The following is an 11,083-nucleotide window of genomic DNA, read 5'->3' on the forward strand; positions in this document are numbered from 1 at the left end:
CCATCATTGCTTTGTACTCCACCCTTTCTATGAACCACAATAAAAACAGTCGCTTTTGGCCTTTTTATTTGTGTTATTTTGTTTGCACACATCCCTTAAAGTAAAAAAACATATGGGGCAATCATGTCCGAGTTGCTGCTCGTTGCTTAATCACTGCTGATGTGGACTGATGTCAGACATGTGATAGTGAACTCTGAGAAATGACTCTCGGATAACTTCCACCTCTTCCACCTGAGAACATATAGAGCCCATAATAATCATGAAACACTGTATCATCATCACCGAGAATTAAACACTCTTTGTTCACATTTGTTTCCCAATCAGTGCAATGAAACGAAACTGAATCACTACTTCTAATCAAAGCTATTCAACTATATTACACTTTGGAAATGACCAGAATACATAATACGGAATTGATATTTTTTAAAACAGTATAAAATGATTTTTAAAAAAGTTGTAACGTTGACTTAATAGTTTCAAAAATATACAATTGCAAATGTTTTGAATGCGTAATAAAACCAAGCCTTTATGAAATCTAATCTAGAATATCTATTTGACATGCCTTTTTAAACACCCAGATTCCTAACATTGTGAACGGACTTTCACCATATAACACAAGTGCACTTTGCCCTGCCTGAATATGAACCAACATAGTCACAGCCTTTGGTAACAAATGCAATCAGAGGAAACTTCACATTCTGATGCAAGCATTAAAACTGTTGCAATGGAATCTACAGATGCCAAATAGGGTGTTGTAATGCTATTTCAAGCATCTCCTTTAAACATTATTTTAATGATAGTGCTTTTAAAGTTTTGATGTAATGCATTCATGACTGACAGATTCTTAACCTATAAGATCATTGGAATGCTTTATTCATTCATTTTTAACGACCATACTATGCCTATGGAACATTATTTACAGTTTTACAGCTCATTAAGAAATGTCCCTTCTTTTTTATTTTGGGGGAGCTCAAGGAAGTGTAGGTTCAATGGGAACTTCAGTGTCCACATTCTTGAATTTCCTGTAAGGTTTCCAAGAGTTTTGAGAGGCGAGGGCAAGCACCTACAGTCGCTACCAGGAACTTACAGAACAGGAAGGAAAGGTTACCACAACAGAACTATTTTTCTGTTTAAGACACACCCCTAATTTCCCAGTTCACAAAGCGTATTTGCATGCTCCTCTATTCAGATTTCAAAACATGTGCACTTTAAAGACAATGCTAAACCGTTTATGATAATCTTCTCTGCTTCCTTTTACTATCGTGTTGTGACAAGAAGAGATATTTACAGCTCTGACCCAACCTGAGTTTTAGAAGAGACATCATTTCTAGAATATCGATCAGACTGGTCATACAAACTGATGGCTTTCATTCAGTGTTGCTACAGTAGATGTAGATAATTAAAGCTACATTAATTATCACTTTAATTTAAAGCAGCTATGTCTATTTTCAGTAGATTTGCATATTATAAATATAATCGATTATATATATATATATATATATATATATATATATATATAGATAGATAGATAGATAGATAGATATAGATGCAATCTAAATATAAAGATGATATAAAATACGCCGAAAATGTATTTAAAATGCAAGTTGATTAGTAATGTGTCCACTAGAGGGCATAACAATCAAGGAATTACACAAACAGACGCTGAGTTGCAGCATGCACTGGACTCTCATTTCCGCTTGTTTAGATGCAGATGCGGACAGGAACACTGCAGATGTTTTGTAATACTGCAATCAGAGGTGAAGTTTGCGGGCGGGATGGGGGGAGGAACCACCCAATAACCCAAATTAGCAAGTACATATATACATATAACACCCTAACATATAGGACTATTATAATCTTTTTAAAATACTCATGACCACCTTTACTAGAATTGATCACGTTTTATTGCAAGCTTATTTATTGTGGTAAATTTGGTCTAACTTTATAATAGATAATCTGTTAAGAGACTAGATTTTTCCCTATAGATTTATATTACAACTGCAGCACTATTGTTTCTAAATGTGCAGGCTGTTGTTTTTCATAACAAATGCTATATTGAATAACAATAATAGGCATTATTGGCCTGGTAATGATTAATAAGGCTAGCCTTATTATAACAAATGCTACAGTTAAGAGTTATGGTACATTTTCATAAGACCAAGTACAAGTCGGAAACGAGAGCCATGTGTAAATGGAAAAACCTGGCCTTCAGATATTCCAAGAGATGGCATAGATTAAATCCTTAAGAGCCTGATGAACTATTAAGGAGTAAGAAATAAACAATATCAGTATTAGAAAATGTTAAGTTAGATGTTGAATTAGAACATTCTGTCAAAGTACAGACTATAAGTGCCTAAATAATATAAAATGCATTATATATGCTATGTAAACAAGTAATTGTTAACTAGGCTATTATTACTTTATTGCAGTTATGTTATCAACCAACTGTGCATGTGTGGACGATAGCACAAAAAGACCATTTTACAAAAATAAACCTATGAGCAAACAAACAAACAAATAAATAAACCTTATGAGGGAGTATGACCCGGGACTCCACTAAAACAGTTCACACTTCAACCCTCCCCAATGTTCAAACCAAATCTACGCCCTTGACTGCAATCAAATTGCAATCAATAACTTTTGAAGCAGAGATAACTGTTGACAATCATGTATGATTTAATTTGTTAAATCTATGTGTATGTATATGACTATAAAACACTGGTTCTCAACATTTTGACTCTAAGATATGTTTATGTGCTTCTGATATGTACCTGATTAATTTCTCTCTCTCTCTCTCTCTTTTTACAGTACATTCATTTCCATTTGCATTTACAGGTTCTCCCGCACCATGCATACCAGAAGACTCGTATGTACTATTATAAAGCTATGCATTGTTGAAATTGCTATGAAATACAAAACTGTGTTTAAAACTTGTGCACTACATTTTGTCACGCCCAAATTAAGGCAATTTTATTTTCTGTAGAAACTATATCCTTTACACTCAACCCACTCAACAACAATTGCATTTGTGCTATAAACATTTATACTGAACATACTAAAGCTAGCTGTTTTATGATGTTTCTCTAGCAGTGCTTTTTGGCTTTAAAGTTTTAAAACGAAAGTCAACAGATTCATGCGGAGCTCTAGGCCTTTTCAGAAGAGAAGAGAAAACTGGAAGAGAAATGTAGAAGTGTGTACCCTGCACTGGTTAGGTAGGTAAGTCAACAGAGGTTTGAGGAAGTGATACATTCAAGAAAAAAATATGACCACCATCTTACCGCAACCACCCCCAGATATGGTTTCAACACAAATGACAGAAAAGACATCATATCCGGGTACTTTTTCTGATTTGGTGACCTCATTTTAATAGAAATTGTATGACTATTTCAATTTCAGTAATGACTGGATTTCATCTGCATCACAGAGTGTATAAACGGAATGTTTTTTTTTTTTTATTAAAATAATTGTTTATTTTTATAATACTTACAATACAACTCCAACAGCAAAACATGATCAAGCAAGACAGAAAAGTAACACTAACATGTAAATTAAACTGCAATGGTTATTTTTTAATAGTAATTAATAATATGCAGACATAAATCTGCTGTCACAGAGTTTTGAAACTAACCTTGGCTATTTTGGTTGGATTGGCTCTCATAAAGCAGAAGTCCATTCTCACATGCCATTCATTCACAGCCAACTAACTGTGGTATACGACAGATGGTTTAGGTTATTAACTTTATCAAAGTAAATACCAAAGTGGATGTATTCACGTGAGGCCTGACCCTGAGAAAACTAACATATGGCTAGATTCTGTATTCTGAACATAACTTGTTACAATGCAGTTTCAAGCAGGACTTAGTAATTCACTTGTATGAACACACTGCATACTGAACACACAATGTAATACTTTAGAATAAGAATGCTAGTATGCATAAATCCCTTGCATGATTACAAGTATAGTTAATTTATGCTAAAGGTAAATGGAGGCATCGTGGGCATCAGATGTGAGTGTCTCTATCTAGACATAAACTCAGGTGACACTGTGCCTATGGACCTTGATGTTGAGGTCATACCACAGTTCAAGACAGGGCACAAAGGCTCATGGGCTTTGAGGGCATCTGTCAAGCGTTGCTGTTCCTCTATCAAAAGCTGGACTTCCTTCCTCAGCAGGCTGTTCTCCTGTTCCAGACATTCATACACCTGGTTACAGAAAATGTCAGTATGTCAAAAACCACATCAATCAGATGCATCAATGTGCATTTGATGTATTTTCCCACGCCTGCCCACAATTATCAACATATGTCTGCATGGTGAAAATACACATTATAATACAACAAATGCAAAAATCTGCATATTATTTATATTTTATATAATTTGCCAACCTCATGCAACTCATCAGCTCTCTGGGTTTGTCTTTTGCGGCTCCTCTGTGCAGCAACTCGGTTCTTTTCTCTTCTTTTCAGCCTTTTCTCATCATCATCAGAGCTCTGAATCACAGTCATATGTTATGGTTGTTAGGATGTGTTGTTTCCTGAATATTTTACATTAATGTTCAGTTTGATCTCATCAGAACAGAACAATTCACAAACAGAAACCATAAAATCATTTTGGTCAGGTGGAAATGTATTAGTAATTTATACATTTTTATTTTAGTTTATAAACTTATTTTGTAATTATGTAAAGAAAAGGAAACAAGAATAAATAAGTAACATACCTCACTCTTTCGAAGCAACCGTAAAGCTGGAGCATCATTTCGAGTAAAGTTACTTGTCGCATTGAAAAGTGACATGACAGGTGCAGAAGAGCACGAGCGCAATAAAGACTTCCGTTCACGAAATTGTATGAAAAATTAAGGCGAACAATTATGTCGTTTTAATTAGCGCATAGTTAGACACGTTTAAACGGTCAGTCAACATGCCTCAGTAACATTAGTGATTTCTTGCAAATGCCTTCGGCTGATGTTCTTTGAAGTCACGTGGTGCTCGCGAGAACTCCAATAACTTCTGACGGTGTGATTGTTTTCGTATTTTTAACGCTTTTGGGTCATTCCACGAAATGACTGTCTTTTCCATTTTGAACAGGTGATTTCTAAAAGCTATTTTAAAGCATTTAAACATTCTGTCAGGCAATAGGAATGTCTTTAAGAGTAAAATCAAATGCAGGCAAAATAAGTTCAATTAAAAAACGGCAATACTGTCGCAAATGGATATGCATTACAAAAGATAACACGACTGACAGTTTTACAGTTCATTTAACCATTACTAGCCTTTCGCTCAAAGTTATATATTCCTGCATCTTTATAGAGAAAGAAGACATCAAAATAAAAGAATAGTTATTTGTGCGTTAAGAAAATTGTCAGCTTTTCATCTTTGTTCACTTAGGATACAAAAGGAGCCCTTCTAGTCAATGTTTATTTGGCTAATTTGTTCAATAAAAAGATGTTCAGTGCCAGTTAATTTGGAAACCAACACTGGTAGACCAATAACACCGTGTGGTATGAACCTGGGCCACATCAGCACAATAGTTCTCTAAAAATATAATTTATTGTAATGAAAAAAGAAAGCGGTGAGAAACTATATGCACAAGGTATTTCTTGAATATTTATTTACATTATATAGGTAAGAATCAGCATACAAAACACTCATTTTATAACAGGAGTCAATACAACACTCCTTTACTGCCCTTCTCCATAGCCACACAAAATGATACACACACATACAGATACACGTTAATTTACATCAGTCTTTTGGATGATTTCTGGAGCAGGTACATAATCTGCACTGTATTCGGAATCAGACACAGCTCTTTTGATGGTGGAGGGAGTCCTGTGGTGAAGATCTGGACAGACGTCTCCTACGGAACTGCCGAACACTTCTCTGTAGATTTCCACCGACTCCGCTGAAGGCTGCATGTCAAGTACTTGACGCAAACTATCAGCTGCCTGTTTCAGGCTTTTCAGAGACTGAACAGAATGAAGGAAAATGGAGCATGTTAATTTTATATATATATATATATATATATATATATATACACATACACACACAGTACTGTGCAAACGTCTTAGGCCATAGTATTTATCATCAAAAAAAAAAAAAGTCTTTTGCTGTAGTGTGTCAGTAGGAAATATCAGTTTACATTTCCAAACATTCCTTTTGCCATTAATTGTAACAATCCAGTGAGATTTTTGTATGCACAAGGAGTCTTAACAGCAGCCAGCGCTCCACACAGAGATCTGATCTCACCATCATCCAGGATTACATGAAGAAACAGAAAAAAACTGAGACCGAATAAATCCAGAAAAACCACGGCAGCATCTCCAAGACACCTGAAGAATACTACCTGCAAAGCTACAGTACTGTGAAAGGTTTTAGGTGTAAAAATGCTGTAAAGTGAGGATGCTTTCAAAAATAGATTTTATTTATCAATTAACTTATATTTACTAAATCAGTTCAACATTTGGTGTGACCACTCTTTGTGTTTAAAACAGCTTTTGCCCTAGTTGCACTTGCGCATAGTTTTAAATAAGAATCAGTGCATATTGAATTCAAAGAGTAAATACTACGCAGTGTTTTATTTTTCCTTTTTATTATTGAGTTCCTAAACTCATGTTAAAATGATTACGCTAATGTTAAAATGCCATTTTTATGTAATGCTTGAGTAAAACACTACCGTTCACTTTCAGAAGTTGTTGTAGGGGTGCTTTCTTAATAGAATCAGAATCAGAATGAGCTTTATTCACCACTTAAGTGTGCGCAAACACAAGGAATTCGTTGTGGTTTTACAGGAATTCTTGGTACATACATACATACATACAAATAACCATATACTGTATATATATATGACAAGATAGTTATAGAAGTTCACAGAACTGACTCTGAAAATGACTTCACTGAAAAAACTGTTTCATCTGAGCATGTGGCACTTTAAGCATTATTGTATCGCATATCGAATATCGCATTATTTTATGAGTTATCGCATATCACATTTTTCTTTAATATCGCACAGCCCTACTTAACGTGATTTACTGGATGGGAGGAGTGCTACAAATAATGTTTTGTTCACGCATCAACTGAAAACCGCATATTGTAGATCAATTCTTGGGATTTAACAATCGATATCGGTACATCCAAATGAAAATAGATTAAAATCGAGAAATCTGTATTTTACGATACTGACGATCATGTGCCTGACCACTTGAGCAGTGTGTTTCCAGGTTTGTACAGTAGTATCACAGAACTCACACCTCCACCATGAATAAATCACCATGCAAATGTATTTTTACAGACGTCCCCATGAGAAAGAATTATTGTCTGTCTCTTTTACTCGTCTGCTGACAGAGCTTCAGCTCAAGGTCTTGATGTTCTGCTGACCTTGTTGGCGCTCTTGAGCATCTCCACCAGCTCCCAAAAGCTAATCAGAGCCCTCTTATCCACGCGCTCCATGTAGACACGGAAATGCCCGCGGTACACTGCATTTGACATGATCTCCTCAAACTGAAGTATCTGTGAGAGGACAAGAAACAAATGAAGCAGACGGTGTTATTATTAAAAACACTTGAAAACATGACACTGTAGAGGACACAAGTGGAGTTTCATCTCAAGAACGCTGGGTAATTTATCAGTATCACTGATGCCAGCTGACGAGGATGTTTCTTCTCTCCTTTTAAAGGGTTTCTACACTCCTTTATATTTTTTTCTTGATAGGCAAGGTTTCTCTCTGACCCTAAGACACACAGTACTGTGCAAACGTCTTAGGCCATAGTATTTATCATCAAAAAAAAAAAAAGTCTTTTGCTGTAGTGTGTCAGTAGGAAATATCAGTTTACATTTCCAAACATTCCTTTTGCCATTAATTGTAACAATCCAGTGAGATTTTTGTATGCACAAGGAGTCTTAACAGCAGCCAGCGCTCCACACAGAGATCTGATCTCACCATCATCCAGGATTACATGAAGAAACAGAAAAAAACTGAGACCGAATAAATCCAGAAAAACCACGGCAGCATCTCCAAGACACCTGAAGAATACTACCTGCAAAGCTACAGTACTGTGAAAGGTTTTAGGTGTAAAAATGCTGTAAAGTGAGGATGCTTTCAAAAATAGATTTTATTTATCAATTAACTTCAATTAATACAATCAAACCAATTTTTGCTGCAACCACCCTTTTTGTTTTAAAACAGCTTTTGTCCCAAGTGGACTTGCATAGATTTTTGAGGTAGCTTTGCAGGTAGGTTTCTTCAGGTGTCTTGGAGACGTTGCCACAGTTCTTCTGGATTTATATTCTGTCTCAGTTTTTTCTGATTCTTCATGTAATACCACAGACTGGATGATGGTGAGCTCTGATCTCTGTGTGGAGCACTGGCTGTTGTCAGACTCCTTGTGCATACTGGATTATTACAATTAATGGCAAAAGGAAAAGTTTGGAAATGTAAAATGATATTTCCTACTGACACACTACAGCAAAAGATAGAAATAACTGGCTTAAAACCATTTTTTATGGCAAAAATACTAATGGCCTAAGACTTTTGCACAGTACTGTATATGTACACACACACAAGCATGATAATTATAATACATTTGTACCTTCATAACCGTACTGGCTTGTCTGAACACTGCAGGTGCAGCAGCTGATACATTTCTGATGACAAACTCTGTGAAAACAACGTTTAACAGCTAGTAACGAATACTGCATAAAGCACTGTTGTACAAATTATGCACTTTTACTAAACAAAAAAAAAAAAAGAAAAAAAAAAAGGTGCACACACCTTGAGCTGGGTCTGGCTTTAGGTCTTGTGGCTTCACTGCCTGTTCATGCAAACCCTAAAATAATGGATTAACAGTAAAAACATATAAGCTAAATTCACACAGCAACATTTAGGTCTTCTAAAAAAAATCTAACTGACCTGTTCTCTGAAAAAAAAAACACCAAAGTATACTGTACTTTTCATCCCAGTGTCTCACATGAGTTACAGAAACACAATAGTTTATTTTCAATTAATTATGACTTCTAGTGGCCAGAGGTGGAACACCTAAAATTTTACAACTGTAATAGAATGATATTATGACATCTAGAGGCCAGTGGTGGAACATGTAACATTTTAAAATAATTAATTTACTCAGTGCAATGTTCTCACATAGTTTCAAATATAAATAAATACAAATAATATCCTATAAAAACTAATATTAATATCAAGTTTGTAATGTTATTTCAATAATTGAATTTGTTTGTGATATATATATATACACAGTGGTGTGAAAAAGTGTTGGCACCCTTCCTGATTTCTTATTTTTTTGCATGTTTGTCACTTGTTTCAGATCATCAAACAAATTTAAATATTAGTAAAAGAGAACACAACATGCAGTTTTTAAATGAAGGTTTTTATTATTAAGGAAAAACAAAACCCAAAACTACACGGCCCTGTGTGAAAGTGTTTGCCCCCTAAACCTAATAACTGGTTGGGCCACCCTTAGCAGCAACAACTGCAATCAAGCGTTTGCGATAACTTGCAATGAGTCTGTTACAGCGCTGTGGAGGAATTTTGGTCCACTCATCTATGCAGAATTGTTGTAATTCAGCCACATTGGAGGGTTTTCGAGCATGAACCGCCTTTAGCACAATAAATGACATTCTGGATGAGAAAATAGTAGAGACTGCCTGCAAACGGAACTCTTACCCAAAGCAAATACGCAACAAGGTTGTGCGATCATTAAGAGCAGAGAGGAAACTTCTGGTGAGACATGTTTTTTTTCTCTTATGTGTGTGTGTGTGTGTGTGTGTGTGTATATATATATATATATATATATATATATATATATATATATATATATACACACACACACACACACACACACACATAAGAGAAAAAAAACATGTCTCACCAGAAGTTTCCTCTCTGCTCTTAATGATCGCACAACCTTGTTGCGTATTTGCTTTGGGTAAGAGTTCCGTTTGCAGGCAGTCTCTACTATTTTCTCATCCAGAATGTCATTTATTGTGCTCTCATAGTCTAAATACACAAAGTAATGGTTAATAATGTTATGGCTTGGGTTTGCAAAAAGTGTAATGAGTTCTCTGAAACTGTAACAGTAACTTACCTTCACAATAATCCTCTGACGCCTCGTCCCATGACAAGCCACCAATAACTAGATTTTCTTGCACTGTGAATTCAAAGTTCTGAAAGATAAAAGAGACAAATAAGGTGAATGGAGAAAAAAACAGCAACAACAGAAGAAACGGCAACAATAATAAAGATGATGAAAAACACATTTGAGTAACCTTAAGTGGGTTTTGTGTCTATCAAATTTAGAAAACGAAGTCGATGTCATAACTCCCATACTTGAATACCACAAGCAAAACAGATGGTGTTTCTATGTTAAAACCATGATACACTTGATAAAGACAAAAAATAATTGAACTGACATCTCTTTTATTCTGTTACTAGACTTACCACAACCATTTCTTGCAGCAATTTGGTTTTGTCTTCCTCAGAAATATGGCATTGGCCATCGAGCAACTTTTTAAATAAGTCTTTATAGTTCTCAAGCTGTTCACGAACATGTTTTTTTGACTTGACATTTACTCTACAATCTGCCCCGCTCTCACGATCTTCCTCCATGACTGCCGCTTATTTTTCAAAATAAATCCTGGAAACGGAAGCAGAATGGGTTACAACGAAACAAACCCTGAGAGAAACACTTCAGCGGACGAAGCGTTCCGCCTTCCAGGCAATCGTTAAAGGGGTCATATGATGCTTTTGTAAATATCATTATTTTGTGTATTTGGTGTAACAGAATATGTTGACATGCTTTAATGTTCAAAAAACACATTATTTTTCAAATACTGTACATTATTGTAGGTCCTATATGCCCCGCCTCTCTCAAACGCTTCGTTTTCTACAAAGTCCCTCCTTCCGACAAGCGCAGTCTGCTCTTATTGGTCAGCTGACCCAGTGCATTGTGATTGGCCGAACACCGCAAGCACTCGTCGGAAATGTAACGCCCCTTACCATAATCGTGAGCTTCATCTTTAAAGATAAATGTAAAGACAGTAAATAATGTCATTAGTTTTACCATCAGTTCAAG

The 11,083-nt window shown here is 35.6% G+C and overlaps 2 protein-coding genes across 2 annotated transcripts; both read right to left on the reverse strand.

The window, feature by feature from the left end:
* Positions 1-4,000: 4,000 nt before the first annotated feature.
* Positions 4,001-4,792, reverse strand: LOC107558935 (basic leucine zipper transcriptional factor ATF-like 3). The gene is made up of 3 exons (XM_016242638.1): positions 4,718-4,792; positions 4,386-4,490; positions 4,001-4,203 (listed from the first exon to the last, which is right to left on the reverse strand). The coding sequence occupies exons 1-3, from the start codon at positions 4,790-4,792 to the stop codon at positions 4,018-4,020; spliced, it is 366 nt and encodes a 121-aa protein (XP_016098124.1). The 3' UTR covers positions 4,001-4,017.
* Positions 4,793-5,550: 758 nt separating this feature from the next.
* LOC107558949 (kinetochore-associated protein NSL1 homolog) lies at positions 5,551-10,706 on the reverse strand. Its single transcript, XM_016242661.1, has 6 exons — positions 10,450-10,706; positions 10,097-10,175; positions 9,881-10,008; positions 8,767-8,821; positions 8,585-8,652; positions 5,551-5,965 (listed from the first exon to the last, which is right to left on the reverse strand). The coding sequence occupies exons 1-6, from the start codon at positions 10,615-10,617 to the stop codon at positions 5,732-5,734; spliced, it is 732 nt and encodes a 243-aa protein (XP_016098147.1). The 5' UTR covers positions 10,618-10,706; the 3' UTR covers positions 5,551-5,731.
* Positions 10,707-11,083: the final 377 nt, after the last annotated feature.

This window comes from Sinocyclocheilus grahami, unplaced genomic scaffold, assembly GCF_001515645.1.
Source record: "Sinocyclocheilus grahami isolate Dianchi unplaced genomic scaffold, SAMN03320097.WGS_v1.1 scaffold667.1, whole genome shotgun sequence".
NCBI lineage: Eukaryota > Metazoa > Chordata > Actinopteri > Cypriniformes > Cyprinidae > Sinocyclocheilus > Sinocyclocheilus grahami.

Excerpts from the sequence above, each read along its gene's own strand:
- LOC107558935 (XM_016242638.1), bottom strand. The coding sequence starts at position 4,792 with ATGTCACTTTTCAATGCGACAAGTAACTTTACTCGAAATGATGCTCCA. Across the intron at positions 4,491-4,717 it reads GGTTGCTTCGAAAGAGTGAG|AGCTCTGATGATGATGAGAA; the intron begins GTATGTTACTTA and ends ACTGTGATTCAG. Across the intron at positions 4,204-4,385 it reads GAGCTGATGAGTTGCATGAG|GTGTATGAATGTCTGGAACA; the intron begins GTTGGCAAATTA and ends TTCTGTAACCAG.
- LOC107558949 (XM_016242661.1), bottom strand. The coding sequence starts at position 10,617 with ATGGAGGAAGATCGTGAGAGCGGGGCAGATTGTAGAGTAAATGTCAAG. Across the intron at positions 10,009-10,096 it reads GTCAGAGGATTATTGTGAAG|ACTATGAGAGCACAATAAAT; the intron begins GTAAGTTACTGT and ends TTGTGTATTTAG. Across the intron at positions 8,653-8,766 it reads AAAGCCAGACCCAGCTCAAG|AGTTTGTCATCAGAAATGTA; the intron begins GTGTGTGCACCT and ends TTGTTTTCACAG.